This window comes from Ranitomeya imitator, chromosome 2, assembly GCF_032444005.1.
Source record: "Ranitomeya imitator isolate aRanImi1 chromosome 2, aRanImi1.pri, whole genome shotgun sequence".
NCBI lineage: Eukaryota > Metazoa > Chordata > Amphibia > Anura > Dendrobatidae > Ranitomeya > Ranitomeya imitator.
Window position 1 is genome coordinate 268,686,923 of NC_091283.1, and position 17,887 is coordinate 268,704,809.

Here is a 17,887-nt window from a genome sequence, read left to right on the forward strand (position 1 = left end):
GTAGTCAGATGACACAAGAGCTAAGATGTGATTGGTTGCTATGTGGAAGATGAAAAATAAGACCTGCAGTGTGATTGTTTTCTATGGGGCAGATGGCACAAGAACTGGGATGTTGTTTGCTGTGGGGAAGAAGAGCTAGTATGTAATTGGTCATATGGGTCAGATGAAACAAGAGCCGGAATGTGATTGGTTGCTATGGGGCAGATTGCACACGAGATAGAATGTGGTTGGTTGCTTTGGGGAAGCTGGCACAAGAGCTGGGATGTGATTGGTTGCTATGGGGCAGATGGCACAAGAGCTGGAATGTGATTGGTTGCTTCAAGTGACAGGTTTCTGATAAATTCTTGATAGCACTGCCTCTCCCTCTGGTGGCCGGATGTAAGAATGACACCGGGTGTCACAGAAGCTTCTATGGAAGGATTCAGGCTTCCATATATAACGGACAACGCCGCGATTAAAGGAGCCACGAGCAGTTTCTAGATTTCATTTATTGTATCAGGACTGATCAGACGGACACAGTGTGAAAGACGACTACATGGTGAGACTGAATAAGGGGCAGAACGTCAGGGTGAAGGGGCATTGTGGGTAATGGGAGCAGGCGGTCAGGAGAGCCCCTCCCCCTCTGAAGCACAATGCCTCCGACGGCGTGATTCTCCTTTAGTGATGGCTTCACGTGACATTCACCAGAGATTTCTACAGGAAATTCGTGCCCACAGCACCTGCCACCCCCATGAACCGATACCCGCCAGCTCCACTCCTCGCCAACCCCACGCCCGATACCCACCTTGTCCACTCCCCAAAATACTCGCCACCTCCATGCCCCGATACCCACCTTGTCCACTCCCCGATACCCGCCATCTCCATGACCTATACCCGCCACCACCACCCCAACGCCCTGATACCTGCCATCTCCATGCCCCTATACCCGCCACCCCCACGCCATCCCCACACCCCGATATCTGCCATCCCCACTCCTCGCCATCCCCATGCCCGATACCTGCCTTTTCTACGCCCTGATACTCACCACCTCCACACCCTGATACCCACCTTGTCCACGCCCCGATACCCACCTTGTCCACGACTCGATACCCGCCATCTCCATGCCCTATACCCGCCACCCCCACGCCATCCCCATGCCCCAATACACGCCATCTCTGAGTCCCGATTCCAGCCATCTCTACCACTGATACCTGTCATCCCCACGCCCCGATACCCACCATCCCCACGCCCCGATACCCGCCATCTCTAAGCCCATCTGACGCTGTGGGATAAAAGCTCCTGATAACAGCCGCCATACAGAATTGATTTCAGTCCCGTGGATGTAGTCAGCGTCTTCCGGTCACCGCGACCGCCATCTTCCCGTCTGTGGACTTATTCCTGAGTCGTCATAAACACCTAAAAGCACAAAATAAGCGAATGAGATAAAAGCAACTCAGCGTACACTCCATTCACATCCAGAGCTGCGCTCCTAAATCCTATACTCCACTCACATCCAAAGCTGCACTCATAAATCCTATACTCCAGCCATATCCAGAGCTGCATCATAAATGATATACTCCAGTGACATTTGGAGCTGTGCGATGTGACCACACAGCATTCCTTCTTTAACCCCTTAAGGACCAAGCCACTTTGTAGGTTAATCACCAGCCTTAATTTTGAAATCTGACCACTGTCACTTTATGAGGTAATAACTCTGGAACGCTTCCATGGATCCCGGTGATTTTGATTCATTTTTTCATGACATATTGTACTTTATGATAGTGGTAAAATTTCTTCAAAATTTATTGAAAATGTCACAATTTTCAAACTTTTAGTTTTTGTGCCCCTAAATCAAAACATTATGTCACACAAAATAGTTACTACATAACATTTCCCACATGTCGACTTCACATCAGCACAATTTTTGAAGCTTTTTTTTTTGTTTGGACGTTATAAGGGTTAAAAGTTGACCAGCGATTTCTCATTTTCACAACAAAATTCACAAAACCATTTTTTTAGGGACCACCTCACATTTAAAGTTACTGAGGGGTGTACAAGACAGAAAATGCCCAAAAGTGACACCATTCTAAAAACTGCACCCCTCAAGGTGCTCAAAACCACATTCAAGAAGTTTATTAACCCTTCAGGTGCTTCACAGGAATTGAAACAATGTGGAAGGAAAAAAAATGAACATTTAACTTTTTTTTACAAAAATTGAACTTCGGACAAAATTTTTTAAATTTTATCATGGGTATCAGGAAGAAATGAACCACAATATTTGCTGTGCAATTCCTCCTGAGTATGCCGATACCCCATATGTGGGGATAAACTACTCTTTAGGTGCACGGCAGGGCTTGGAAGGGAAGGAGTGCCGTTTGAGGTTTTGAACGTAAAATTGGCTGGAATTTAGAGTGGACTCCATGTCGCGTTTACAGAGCCCCTGATGTTCCTAAACAGTGGAAACCCCCCACAAGTGACACCATTTTGGAAACTAGACCCCCCAAGGAACTTATCTAGATGTGTGGTGAACACCTTCAACCCCCAAGTGCTTCACAGAAGTTTATCACGCAGAGCCGTGAAAATTAAAAATCACATTGTTTCCTCAAAAATCATATTTTAGCACCAATATTTTTATTTTAAAAAAGGAAGCAGAAGAAAATGGACCCCAATATTTATTGTGTAATTTCTCCTGAGTACGCTGATACCCCATATGTGGGGGCAAACTACTGTTTGGGCGCATGGCAGAGTTCGGAAGGGATGGAGAAAGGTTTGACTTTTTAAACACAAAATTGTCTGGAATTGAGATAGGACGCCTTGTCACTTTTGGAGACCCCCTGATGTTCCTTAACAGTGCGAACCCCCCACAAGTGACACCATTTTGGAAACTAGACCCCTCAAGGAGCTTATCTATATGTGTATTCCATATAGTAAAAAAGAAGAATATGTGGCACTCACCCAGAAAAGCTGCTGAATTAAAGTCCTTTATTCATGATGCGATAAAACGGAACACTTTTGGAGAGGCGGCTGGGATCGGGAGATGGTGCTAGGAGGAGGAGAGGTGTCCACCTCTCCTCCTCCTAGCACCATCTCCCGATCCCAGCCGCCTCTCCAAAAGTGTTCCGTTTTATCGCATCATGAATAAAGGACTTTAATTCAGCAGCTTTTCTGGGTGAGTGCCACATATTCTTCTTTTTTACTATATGGAATGGACTTGATTTTTCTATGTGGAGCACCGCCGTAGTCTGCTTTATCTGTGCTTGCTACACGAATCCTGCGCAGACATTGTGCTGCTTTGCGTCAAAGATTGGGTGCATTTTGAGCCTGGTGCCGTCTATATTCTTTGTTTTGTCAATTTTATCTATATGTGTGGTGAGCATCTTGAACCACCAGGTGCTTTACAGAAGTTTATAACAGAGTTAAGAAAAAAAAAATTTCGGCTAAATTTTTCTTCTTTTAGCCATTTACCTCCTGCAGCGCAGATTTTCCTAGAATAGTTTGCAGACTCCATATACAGAGCCCCTTAAGTGCTAGAAGTGACATTTTTATTGGTACCATTTTCGGGCACATGACATTTTTTGATCACTTTCTATTCCGATTTTTATGGAGGCAGAATGAACAAAGAAACAGCAATTAAGGTTTTTGTTTTCTCCATTCCGCTTGTGGTAAAATTGATAAGACAGCTTTTTTCTTCTGGACAGTATGATTACAGTGATACCACATTTATGTATTTTTACTTCATGTTTAAAGTTTTTACACAATAGATATTTTTATGGAAAAAAACAATTTTTGCATCGCTTTATTCTAAGTGCTATAACTTTTTATTTTTTCTGCTGACGGAGCTGTACGGCGGCTCGCTTTTTGCGGGACAAGATGACGTTTTCAGTGATACTATGTTTATTTACATTCGTCTTTTTGATTGCGCTTTATTCCATTTTTTCCAAGCGGTATAATGATAAAGCATAATTTGGTACTTTTTTGGGTGTTTTTTTTTTTTACGGCATTCACTGAAGGGGTTAAATAGTGTGACACTCCTATAGAGTGTTCCGAACGCGGTGATACCAAACGTACACATAAGAATGTGTATTTATTAGTGGATTTTTATTATTATTATCATCATTATTTTGTAATCTACTATATAAAGCTGAATGTGTGTGTGTATGTGTGTATGTATGTGTGTGTGTATGTCCGGGATTGGCATCTGCACAGTCGCAGCTACAGGCACAAAATTTTGCACAGTCACACGTCTGGACCCCGAGAGCGTCATAGGCTATATTGTGAGGCGAAATTTTAACCCCGCGCGTTCCAATTCACCAAACAATTTTGCCCCTATCTACATAATGGGGAAAAAAGTGAAAGGAAAAGTGTTGGAAGCGTCGCAGCTACAGCAACAAAATTTTGCACAGTCACACGTCTGGACCCTGAGAGCGTCATAGGCTATGTTGTGAGGTGAAATATTAACCCCGCGCTTTCCAATTCACCAAACAATTTTGCCCCTATCTACATAATGGGGAAAAAAGTGAAAGGAAAAGTGTTGGAGGCGTCGCAGCTACAGAAACAAAATTTTGCACAGTCACACGTCTGGACCCTGAGAGCGTCATAGGCTACGTTGTGAGGTGAAATTTTAACCCCGCGCGTTCCAATTCACCAAACAATTTTGCCCCTATCTACATAATGGGGAAAAAGTGAAAGGAAAAGTGTTGGGGGCGTCGCAGCTACAGCCACAAAATTTTGCACAGTCACATGTCTGGACCCCGAGAGCGTCATAGGCTATATTGTGAGGCGAAATTTTAACCCCGTGCGTTCCAATTCACCAAACAATTTTGCCCCTATCTACATAATGGGGAAAAAAGTGAAAGGAAAAGTGTTGGAAGCGTCGCAGCTACAGCAACAAAATTTTGCACAGTCACACGTCTGGACCCCGAGAGCGTCATAGGCTATGTTGTGAGGTGAAATATTAACCCCGCGCTTTCCAATTCACCAAACAATTTTGCCCCTATCTACATAATGGGGAAAAAAGTGAAAGGAAAAGTGTTGGAGGCGTCGCAGCTACAGAAACAAAATTTTGCACAGTCACACCGCGCGTTCCAATTCACCAAACAATTTTGCCCCTATCTACATAATGGGGAAAAAGTGAAAGGAAAAGTGTTGGAAGCGTCGCAGCTACAGCAACAAAATTTTGCACAGTCACACGTCTGGACCCCGAGAGCGTCATAGGCTACGTTGTGAGGTGAAATTTTAACCCCGCGCTTTCCAATTCACCAAACAATTTTGCCCCTATCTACATAATGGGAAAAAATGAAAGGAAAAGTGTAGGAGGCAAATTGACAGCTGCCAGATGTGAACAAGGGGGACTTAAAGTGTGAGAGCGATGGCGCCAAAGAGTATATACCGTACAGATGCTAAGGTGGGGCCTCGACATGGGATACTCACCACACACGGGGATATGAACACACACAAAATGCGCCACACACTACCACGTGCTTGAACACATATTACCCTCAGCACACATTTCACCACAAATACACCAACCTCGCCACATAAAAGTCAAAACACAAAAGTCGCCACTCAAAACTCGCCACGCGCAGAACTCGCCACATGCAAAAACTAGGCTCTTGCAAAACTCGCCACAAGTGCAAAATTCTCCTCATGAAAAACTCGCCACACGCAAAACTTGCACACGCGGAAAAATTGCCACATGCACAAAAGTTGCAACACATGCAAAAGTTGCCTCACACAAAACTTGCACATACTCAAAAGGCACCACACATAATACTCGCAACGCGCAAAACTCGCCATGCGCAAAACTTGCTGCACACAACTTGCTACACTAACCTGTCACATGCAACTCGACACACAAAAAGTTGCTACACGCATGTTGCTACACAAAACTCATCTCACAAAAGTCGCTACATGCATGTCGCCACACGCAACTCAACACACACAACTTGACAAACGAAACTCGCCCTAAAACACACACAAGTCTGGTATTATCCTTCAAAAATAAAAATCTGATTAATAAGAAGACAAACTACAACAATTGCACCATATAGGAAATACGGCAGCTGTCAGTCACATGACCTGTCTATTATGTAAATGTGTGAGCTAATATATACTGCCAGGGGGAGGGCTTCCTGTTGGCTGGGGATTTATCAGGCTGCCAATTTAGCTTACAAATACTGAGGTAAAAATACTGAGCAAATAACGTGTGAACGAGGTCTAATACAGGAGGAGATGACACACAGGTATATACTATATACAGGGGAGATGACACACAGATATATACTATATACAGGAGAGATGACACACAGGTATATACTATATAGAGGAGGAGATGACATATAGGTACATATATATACAGGAGGAGATGACATACAGGTATATACTATATACAGGAGGAGATGACATACAGGTATATGCTATATATAGAAGATGACATGCAGGTATATACTATATGCAGGAGGAGATGACACTCAGATATATACTATATACAGGGGAGATGACACACAGGTATATACTATATACAGGAGATGACATACAGGTATATGCTATATATAGAAGATGACATGCAGGTATATACTATATGCAGGAGGAGATGACACTCAGATATATACTGTATACAGGGGAGATGACACACAGGTATATACTATATACAGGAGGAGATGACATACAGGTATATACTATATATAGAAGGAGATGACATTCAGGTATATACTATATATAGGGGAGATGACACACAGCAGGTATATACTATATACAGGGGAGATGACATACAGGTATATACTATATACAGGAGATGACATACAGATGTATACTATATATAAGGGAGATGACAAACATGTATATACTGAGGTGATGAGGTGAAAATGAGAGGTGTGAGGTGAAAATGAAAAGGTGTGAGTGCAAAATGAGAGGAGTGAGGAAAAATAGTGGAGTGATCAGAAAATGACAGATGTGAGGTTGAAATGACAAGTGTTAGGAGGGAATGAGAGGAGTGAGGGAGAAAATGAGAGGTGTGAGGGAGAAAATGAGAGATGTGAGGGGGAAAATGAAAGATGTGATTGGGAAAATGAGAGGCGTGATGGGAAAATAAGAGAAGTGAGGTGCTATAACTAACCACAGATATTTACTATGCCTAGGCAACGCCGGGCTCTTCAGCTAGTCTACTATATAAAGCTGAATGTGTGTGTGTGTGTATGTGTGTGTGTATGTCCGGGATTGGCATCTGCACCGTCGCAGCTACAGCCACAAAATTTTGCACAGTCACACGTCTGGACCCTGAGAGCGTCATAGGCTACGTTGTGAGGTGAAATTTTAACCCCGCGCTTTCCAATTCACCAAACAATTTTGCCCCTATCTACATAATGGGGAAAAAAGTGAAAGGAAACGTGTTGGAGGCGTCGCAGCTACAGAAACAAAATTTTGCACAGTCACACGTCTGGACCCTGAGAGCGTCATAGGCTACGTTGTGAGGTGAAATTTTAACCCCGCGCTTTCCAATTCACCAAACAATTTTGCCCCTATCTACATAATGGGGAAAAAGTGAAATGAAAAGTGTTGGAGGCGTCGCAGCTACAGCCACAAAATTTTGCACAGTCACACGTCTGGACCCTGAGAGCGTCATAGGCTATGTTGTGAGGTGAAATTTTAACTCCGCGCTTTCCAATTCACCAAACTATTTTTCCCCTATCTACATAATGGGGAAAAGTGAAAGGAAAAGTGTTGGAGGCAAATTGACAGCTGCCAGATGTGAACAAGGGGGACTTAAAGAATGAGAGCGATGGCGCCAAAGAGTATATACCGATCAGTTGCTAAGGTGGGGCCCCGACATGAGATACTCACCACAAATGGGGATATGAGCACACACACAAAATGCGCCACACACTACCACGTGCTTGAACACATATACCACCCTCAGCACACATTTCACCACAAATACACCAACCTCGCCACATAAAAGTCGAAACACAAAAGTCGCTGCTCAAAACTCACCACGCGCAAAACTCGCCACATGCAAAAACTAGGCTCACGCAAAACTCGCCACAAGTGCAAAACTCACCTCATGGAAGACTTGCCACATGCAAAACTTGCACATGCGGAAAAATTGCCACATGCACAAAATTTGCAACACATGCAAAAGTTGCCTCACACAAAACTTGCACATACTCAAAAGGCACCAGACATAAAACTCACCACGCGCAAAACTCGCCATGCGCAAAACTTGCTGCACACAACTTGCTACACTAACCTGTCACATGCAACTCGACACACAAAAAGTTGCTACACGCATGTTGCCACACAAAACTCATCTCACAAAAGTCGCTACATGCATGTCGCCACACACAACTCAACACACACAACTTGACAAACGAAACTCGCCCTAAAACACACACAAGTCTGGTATTAGCCTTCAAAAATAAAAATCTGATTAATAAGCAGACAAACTACAAGAGCAACAAATGTACCATATAGGAAATACGGCAGCTGTCAGTCACATGACCTGTCTATTATGTGTATGTGTGAGCTAATATATACTGCCAGGGGGAGGGCTTCCTGTTGGCTGGGGATTTATCAGGCTGCCAATTTATCTTACAAATACTGAGGTAAAAATACTGAGCAAATAACGTGTTAACGAGGTCTAATACAGGAGATCACACAGGTATATACTATATACAGGGGAGATGACATACAGGTACATACTATATACAGGAGGAGATGACACACAGGTATATACTATATACAGGAGCAGATTACCTACAGGTATATACTATATACAGGAGGAGATGACATACAGGTATATGCTATATATAGAAGATGACATACAGGTATATACTATATACAGGAGGAGATGACACACAGATATATACTATATACAGGGGAGATGACACACAGGTATATACTATATACAGGAGGAGATGACATACAGGTATATACTATATATAGGAGGAGATGACATACAGGTATATAATATATATAGGAGGAGATGACATACAGGTATATACTATATATAGGAGGAGATGACATACAGGTATATACTATATACAGGGGAGATGACACACAGCAGGTATATACTATATACAGGGGAGATGACATACAGGTATATACTATATACAGGAGATGACATACAGGTGTATACTATATATAAGGGAGATGACAAACATGTATATACTGAGGTGAAAATGAGAGGTGTGAGGTGAAAATGAAAAGGTGTGAGTGCAAAATGAGAGGAGTGAGGGAAAATAGTGTAGTGATCGGAAAATGACAGATGTGAGGTCGAAAGGACAAGTGTTAGGCGGGAATGAGAGGAGGGAGGGAGAAAATGAGAGGTGTGAGGGAGAAAATGAGAGATGTGAGGGGGAAAATGAAAGATGTGATTGGGAAAATGAGAGGCGTGATGGGAAAATAAGAGAAAAGTGACGTGCTATAACTAACCACAGATATTTACTATGCCCAGGCAACGCCGGGCTCTTCAGCTAGTATATATATATTTTTGTACATATTTTTTTTTTGAAATGTTTTCTTTTTTACCTAGTCCCTTTATGGACTTTATTTCACTTTTTTCACAGACAGCTGTTGGCCCTGAACCGCCACTGTTTTTACTCGCAGTGATGGTTTAAATGCATGAGGGGCATAGCCCATCCTGGTTCGGGCACTGACACCCAACCATGAAGGGCTATGCCCGTCATTGGACGTTAAGGGGTTAATTATGCTTTTTGTAAATTGATGAATGGTTGTTATTTACCTCTTACATCAGCTCCTGAGGCAGGGTCACTGAACAATGATGTTTGCTGATATGTTGATTACACATTATACCAGGCCATGCAGTTTGTTGACTTGCAAACAATGAAGGATAAACTATAAATAATTTGACGCTGCGGGTCAACATCATCACCCCTGCCCCCTGTGAATGATGGCTTGAAGATACTTGTAAACTATATACGGAGACTTTTCCTCTGGTCCCAGTAACTCTACAGAATGTCAGCTTAGGGGACCACGACCCCAGCTGGAAGAACACAGATCTGCTCCATTGACCATCGCTGAACCCTCAAAGACGTCTTGAAGAATTCAGGTTGGGACAATCAGGTCACCTGGCCTCATACCTCACTGCTCTTGGTCAGCTTACTACGCTTGCTGTTATCTCTTTGTGGGTACCCGCCAAAAGCGGGGTGCCAATGGTGGGGGTATAGTTCATCCTCCAATGTTTGCAAGTCAACAAACTGCATGGGCTGGTATAATGTGTAATCAACATATCAGCAAACATCATTGCTTAGTGACCCTGCGTCATTGATTTGCAAAGATAACAGTCCAATAAACTGCAGGAGCTGATATAAGAAGCAAATAACAACCAATCATCAATTTACAAATATCAATTTAACCCACCAGAAGAGACAATAGTCTATGCTTCCGTGCCTACGGAATTTACACCTGGCATGATTAAGAAGAAATGCTGTGTCCTCACAAGCTGCATCATAAATTACATAAGCCAGTAACATGCAGAGCTGCATTCATAAATCTTATCCTCTCCTCGCATGCAGAGCTGCAGTCACAATTCTTCTACACAAATCACATCCAGAGCTGCGCTCATAAATCCTATACTCCAATCACATTTAATGCTGCATTCAGTATTCATAGACTTACTCTCCATAACTGCCTATGCGAGATATGGACACGACTACGCTACATGTTAATAAGGTAAGCCCCGCCCATGCGGAACCTTCATTGGTGGGACTATGAAACCCCACCCCTGCAAAGTCCCCATTGGTGAACATAAGGCAAAACTCCACCCCTGCAGAACCTACAATGGTGTTAATAGGGGCATACACCTGGCCCACGCAGGACCCACCTTGGTGGTGATGGTTTCCCGAGTCCTCAGCCGCAGCTTGTTGACCTGGGATTCGGCAATGTCCGCCCGCTCTTCGGCCTCCTCCAGGTCATGCTGAACCCTCCTGCACTTGGACATGTGGGTGTTCGAATGTTCTTCCTGCACATGAGACATGAAAGAGTTAAATAGTGGCATCAATGAAGAGTGGATACATTGTAACTATCCAGAAATATTTAATTTATTATACTCTAGTCACATCCAAAGCTGCAGGCACAAAAATAATGCTCTACTGATAGCACTAGGTGTACAGAACATCACAGCAGTCCTCTGCCTCCTGCTGGCGGTACTGGTACATGGTGAGCACTGCTGTGTAGCATTAGGGTGGATATAGTGACTGCAGCTCTGGAGGTGACTGGAGGATAAGACACGATGTAACAGCAGAATAGGAAGTGCAGCTCTGGAAATGACTGGAGAATAAAACATGATGTAACAGCAGAATAGTGAGTGCAGCTCTGGAGGTGACTGGAGGATAAGACACGATGTAACAGCAGAATAGTGAGTGCAGCTCTGCAGGTGACTGGAGGATAAGACACAATGTAACAGTAGAATAGTGACTGCAGCTCTGGAGGTGACTGGGGGATAAGAAACGATGTAACAGCAGAATAGTGAGTGCAGCTCTGGGGGTGACTTGATTATGAGCAGTGTTCATCTTCAGGACGGGTTGTGCACATTTAACCCCTATGATGCCTCTGCGGCAGCCCCGACGCCTCCTCCCTCCCGCTGCTCTCACTCACCGCCTCCTCCGTAAGTCTCTTGTAGGACTTGACTTTCAGCTGCAGTTTATCCACCAGATCCTGCAGCCGCAGATTATTCTTCTTGTCCTCCTCAGCCTGAAGTACAGAAAAAAGGTTAATAAGACATTCGGCGAAGGGATCAACCGGATCCCAGGATCAATCTCTTACCTGGAACGTGAGCTCCTTCACCCGTCTCTCAAACTTCCTAAAGCCCTTAATCACATCTGTACTTCTCTTCTGCTCCAGATCCAACTCTGCCTCCAGCTCTCTGACCTGTGCAGAAACCGCCACAGGGGGCAGTATTATAGTAGTTATATTCTTGTACATAGGAGCAGTATTATAGTAGTTATATTCTTGTACATAGGGGCAGTATTATAGTAGTTATATTCTTGTACATAGGGAGCAGTATTATAGTAGTTATATTCTTGTACATAGGGGCAGTATTATAGTAGTTATATTCTTGTACAGAGGGGCAGTATTATAGTAGTTATATTCTTGTACATAGGGGCAGTATTATAGTAGTTATATTCTTGTACATAGGGAGCAGTATTATAGTAGTTATATTCTTGTACATAGGGGCAGTATTATAGTAGTTATATTCTTGTACATAGGAGGCAGTATTATAGTAGTTATATTCTTGTACATAGGAGCAGTATTATAGTAGTTATATTCTTGTACATAGGGGCAGTATTATAGTAGTTATATTCTTGTACATAGGGGCAGTATTATAGTAGTTATATTCTTGTACATAGGGGCAGTATATAGTAGTTATATTCTTGTACATAGGAGGCAGTATTATAGTAGTTATATTCTTGTATATAGGAGCAGTATTATAGTTGTTATATTCTTGTACATAGGGGCAGTATTATAGTAGTTATATTCTTGTACATAGGAGCAGTATTATAGTAGTTATATTCTTGTACATAGGGGCAGTATTATAGTAGCTATATTCTTGTGCATAGGGGGCAGTATTATAGTAGTTATATTCTTGTACATAGGAGCAGTATTATAGTAGTTATATTCTTGTACATAGGAGCAGTATTATAGTAGTTTTATTCTTGTACATAGGAGCAGTATTATAGTAGTTATATTCTTGTACATAGGGGCAGTATTATAGTAGTTATATTCTTGTACATAGGGGGCAGTATTATAGTAGTTATATTCTTGTACATAGGGGCAGTATTATAGTAGTTATATTCTTGTACATAGGGGCATTATTATAGTAGTTATATTCCTGTACATAGGAGCAGTATTATAGTAGTTATTTTCTTGTATATAGGAGCAGTATTATAGTAGTTTTATTCTTGTACATAGGAGCAGTATTATAGTAGTTATGTTCTTGTACATAGGGGAAGTATTATAGTAGTTATATTCTTGTACATAGGGAGCAGTATTATAGTAGTTATATTCTTGTACATAGGGGCAGTATTATAGTAGTTATATTCTTGTACATAGGAGGCAGTATTATAGTAGTTATATTCTTGTACATAGGAGCAGTATTATAGTACTTATATTCTTGTACATAGGAGCAGTATTATAGTAGTTATATTCTTGTACATAGGGGCAGTATTATAGTAGTTATAGTCTTGTACATAGGGGTAGTATTATAGTAGTTATATTCTTGTACATAGGGGGCAGTATTATAGTAGTTATATTCTTGTACATAGGGGCAGTATTATAGTAGTTATATTCTTGTACATAGGGGCATTTTTATAGTAGTTATATTCTTGTACATAGGAGCAGTATTATAATAGTTATATTCTTGTACATAGGGGGCAGTATTATAGTAGTTATATTCTTGTACATAGGGGGCATTATTATAGTAGTTATATTCTTGTACATAGGGGCAGTATTATAGTAGTTATATTCCTGTACATAGGGGGCATTATTATAGTAGTTATATTCTTGTACATAGGGGCAGTAGTATAGGAGCTACATTGTTGTACATTTTATTGGTTTTGCTCGGTTCTTACTCTAGCTTCGAGCTTCTGAAGTTGTTTCCTGCCGCCCTTAAGTGCCAGCTGTTCAGCTTCTTCCAGACGCAACTGCAGATCCTTCACCATTTGATCCAGATTCTTCTTCATCCTCTCGAGGTGGGCGCTGGTGTCTTGCTCCTTTTTTAGTTCCTCGGCCATCATGGCTGCCTGAAAATTTCAAACAACAACAACTTTCCCTGATGTGATCACAGATTTACAGGTTCCGCCACTGTATAAGAGTTATGCGTGTCTTACATCAGTGATGGCTTTCTTTGCTTTTTCCTCGGCGTCCCTGGCCTCCTTGGTCACGTCCTCCATGTCACCTTGCAGTTGTGAGATGTCGCTCTCCAGCTTCTTCTTGATGCTGATGAGGCTCGTGTTCTGGTGAAAAGAAAAGTATCTTCTGAAAACCCATTGCCATCACAGTCACCACCTGTCAATGAGAGGGCCTGACGTCTTCATGACTGATGAAGACCATCACATGTAGGATGATCTGTAGATAGTCAGCACTGGGGTCACCATGTACCATCTTCACCCAAAAGTAACGAATCATGACGTCATTCCCTTACCTGGGAATGCAGGAGCTGAACTCGCTCGGTGGAGTCCATGAGCTCCTGTTCCGCTATCTTCCTGGATCTCTCTGTCTGTTCTAGGGAAGTCCTCAGCTCCTCGATCTCCACCACCAAGAGGTTGTTTCTACGCTCAACGATGGCAAGCTGCTCCTTGAGCTCTTCCTGACCACGGACAGCGTCATCAAGGTGGATCTGAACATCCTAGCAGGAAATGGATAACCCAAGAGTCACTGGGGAACGGGCAAAATGTTCACCAGGTGGAAGACTCTACAGCTTTGGGTGAAGAACCAACAAACTTTGAGTTTTCATGATGAAACTTCACAGAACTAGACTTATCAGCAGAAGTCCACTGTCCAAAGGAAGAGAGGACTACACAATAGTGACTATTTCATGGACTACTCTGAAGGCAGGAGTCAATTGTAGGTCAGCAGCTGTGATTGAGTTGTTGCCATCTTCTACCACACACGAGACTCACCTTGAGTTGCCCTTGAACGTTCCTCAGGTATTTCTGAGCTTCTGCCGCGACGCGGTGTGAATGGCTGAGCTGTATCTCCATCTCGTTGAGGTCGCCCTCCATCTTCTTCTTAATTCTGATAGCCTCGTTTCTGTTCCTGATCTCAGAATCCAGGGCCGTCTGCATGGTCTCAAATGTCCTCTGGTAGTTCCTCTTCATCTGTTCGATCTCCTCATCCTTCTCTGCCACCCTGCGTTCGATGTCGGCCCTCACTTGGGTCAGTTCCAGCTGGATGCGGAGGATCTTGGCCTCTTCATGCTCCAGAGTTGCCTTTAAACAGACAACAGGGGATTGGTGATATAATAATCTATCGAGACGATGAGAACAAGACGTGACCAAAATCCCACCTCTCTCCTGGAGTTGGTCCATCTGGACAATTATCTCTCCCATTGGTTCACATTGAGCAGGTTATGACCCAGATGGAATTTTTTGCAGACTAAAGCACCCCTTTAATTGGTATTTTTTACCTTAAAATGGAATTTACTCCACCCCCCAAATCTGAATGCAGCAGTCTAAGGATATGTTCACACAATTTTTTTTTTTGCCGCAATGGTCCAAAACTGCGTTGTGTGAACATATCCTATATGAGCAGAAAAAGACCATTTATTGAATAGGTCGGGAAGGCATGGTTGTCCGTGTTCATCTCTGTGGATGAAGCAGGAGGACTTCACCGCCCCCTGCCGGTGGTGATCGGGCACTGCATGTGATCTGATGTACAGGCGGGGTACCTCCGCTTCCTCCAGTGAAGCCTGCATTTCGCTCTTCTCCATCTCCACCTGCTTCTTGGCCTTCTCCAGCTCATGAATTGTCTTACTGCTCATGGTCACTTGTTCCGTGAGGTCCGTGATCTCCTCTGAGTAAGACACAGCGGGTTATTTCCCATAATTCCCGGTACATGAGGCTGCTTATGTGTGGGTGCTGCACTCACCCTGCAGGTTCTTATTTTCCCTCCTTATCGTCTCCAGACTGTCCAGGGTCTCCTCGTACGCGTTCTTCATTTTGAAGAGCTCCGTGCTTAGAGATCTCGATTCTTTCATAGAAGATTCAAGTTCAGACTGAGATTCCTCGTATTTCTGCCGCCATTCTGAGAGGATCTAATTTGGGAAAATTACAACCAAAAGTCAAATATCAAAGCTCTGACTTATTATCCCAGATCCTGACCTCATATCTTATATTATCCCAGAGCCCTGACTTACTATCCCAGATCCTGACCTTATATCTGATATTATCCCAGAGCCCTGACTTATTATCCCAGATCCTGACCTTATATCTAATATTATCCCAGGGCCCTGACTTATTATCCCAGATCCTGACCTCATATCTGATATTATTCCAGAGCCCTGACTTACTATCCCAGATCCTGACCTTATATCTGATATTATCCCAGAGCCCTTACTTATTATCCCAGATCCTGACCTCATATCTGATATTATCCCAGAGCCCTGACTTACTATCTCAGATCCTGACCTTATATCTGATATTATCCCAGAGCCCTGACTTATTATCCCAGATCCTAACCTTATATCTGATATTATCCCAGAGCCCTGACTTACTATCCCAGATCCTGACCTTATATCTGATATTATCCCAGAGCTCTGACTTATTATCCCAGATCCTGACCTCATATCTGATATTATCCCAGAGCCCTGACTTACTATCCCAGATCCTGACCTTATATCTGATATTATCCCAGAGCCCTGGCGCTTATTATCCCATAATCTGACTTCATATCTGGTAGTATCTCAGAACCCTGACTTAATATCTCAGATCCCGAACTCGTATCTGATATTATCTCAGAGCCCTGACTTATTATCTCATATCCTAACCACAGATCTGATATTATCTCAAAGCTCTTACTTATTCTCTCAGATCCTGACCATTTATCTATTATCTCAAAGCTCTTAGTTATTATCTCAGATCCTGACTGGTTATCTATTTCAGAGGTCTTATCTCAGATCTAGACCTTGTATCTATTATCTTAAAGCTCTTACTTATTATCTCAGATCTTGACCTTGTATTTATTATCTGAAAGCTCTTAGTTATCTCAGATCCTGACCTTTTATCTATTATCTTAGATAATCCACCACTAGTCCATGGTGGATTCCGCTTCCCACACAGGCAGGCACTTATGTCCTGATATTTTAAGGTATATCACTTCATTTGGGGCTACACTGCCCATACAGGCAGCGCTCACACACAAGTGTGATTTCATTTTCCAATTACTTCAAAGAAAAAATTGACCACATCCAACAGGAAATTATCTCCCAATAACTTCATACCATGCACTGTCCTCCCTCCCCTACTGCATCTACTGTAGTTCACTCTCTGATTTTGAACCAGTTACAAAAGAAGAAGTAAGCAGGCTCCTTGCATCTTCTTGCCCGACCACTTGCACCAGTGACCCCATTCCGTCACATCTCCTCCAGTCCCTTTCCCCGGCTGTCACCTCTCACCTAACAAAAATATTCAACCTTTCTCTCTCTTCTGGTATCTTTCCCTCCTCATTTAAGCATGCCATCATACATCCATTACTTAAAAACTATCCCTCGACCAAAACTGTGCCGCTAATTATAGACCTGTCTCTAATCTTCCCTTCATCTCCAAACTCCTCGAACGCCTGGTCCACTCCCGTCTTACCCGCTATCTCTCAGATATCTCTCTTCTTGTCCCTCTTCAATCTGGCTTCCGCTCTTTACTGAAACTGGCCTCACTAAAGTCTCTAATGACCTACTAACAGCTAAATCTAATGGTCACTACTCCATGCTAATTCTCTTGGATCTCTCCGCAGCATTCGACACTGTGGATCATCAGCTCCTTCTCACTATGCTCCGCTCCATCGGCCTCAAGGACACCATTCTCTCCTGGTTCTCCTCCTATCTCTCTGACCGCTCCTTCACTGTATGTTTTGCTGGTTCCTCCTCCTCTCACCTTCCCCTTTCTGTTGGGGTTCCTCAAGGATCAGTCCTAGGCCCCCTCCTCTTCTCTATGTATACTGCCCTTATTGGACAAACAATCAGTAGATTTGGTTTCCAGTACCATCTCTATGCTGACGACACCCAATTATACACCTCTTCTTCTGTTATCACGCCGACCTTTTTAGAAAACACCAGTGATTGTCTTACCGCTGTCTCTAACATCATGTCCTCCCTCTATCTGAAACTGAACCTGTCAAAAACTGAGCTCCTCGTGTTTTCTCTACTAACCTACCTTTGCCTGACATTGTCATCTCCGTG

At 43.0% G+C, this 17,887-nt stretch overlaps 1 protein-coding gene across 1 annotated transcript in view; it reads right to left on the reverse strand.

Annotated features, from left to right (window-relative positions):
• Nucleotides 1-470: 470 nt before the first annotated feature.
• Nucleotides 471-17,887, reverse strand: part of LOC138663070 (myosin-3-like) — a 188,925-nt gene continuing 171,508 nt past the window's right edge. The window contains exons 32-41 of the mRNA XM_069749138.1: nucleotides 15,583-15,748; nucleotides 15,383-15,507; nucleotides 14,616-14,924; nucleotides 14,138-14,341; nucleotides 13,824-13,949; nucleotides 13,566-13,736; nucleotides 11,761-11,865; nucleotides 11,593-11,688; nucleotides 10,820-10,957; nucleotides 471-1,395 (exon numbers count right to left, since the gene is read on the reverse strand). Of these exons, the coding sequence (XP_069605239.1) occupies nucleotides 1,372-1,395; nucleotides 10,820-10,957; nucleotides 11,593-11,688; nucleotides 11,761-11,865; nucleotides 13,566-13,736; nucleotides 13,824-13,949; nucleotides 14,138-14,341; nucleotides 14,616-14,924; nucleotides 15,383-15,507; nucleotides 15,583-15,748 (1,464 nt within the window). The 3' untranslated portion in view covers nucleotides 471-1,371. The remainder of the gene's footprint in view (nucleotides 1,396-10,819; nucleotides 10,958-11,592; nucleotides 11,689-11,760; nucleotides 11,866-13,565; nucleotides 13,737-13,823; nucleotides 13,950-14,137; nucleotides 14,342-14,615; nucleotides 14,925-15,382; nucleotides 15,508-15,582; nucleotides 15,749-17,887) is intronic.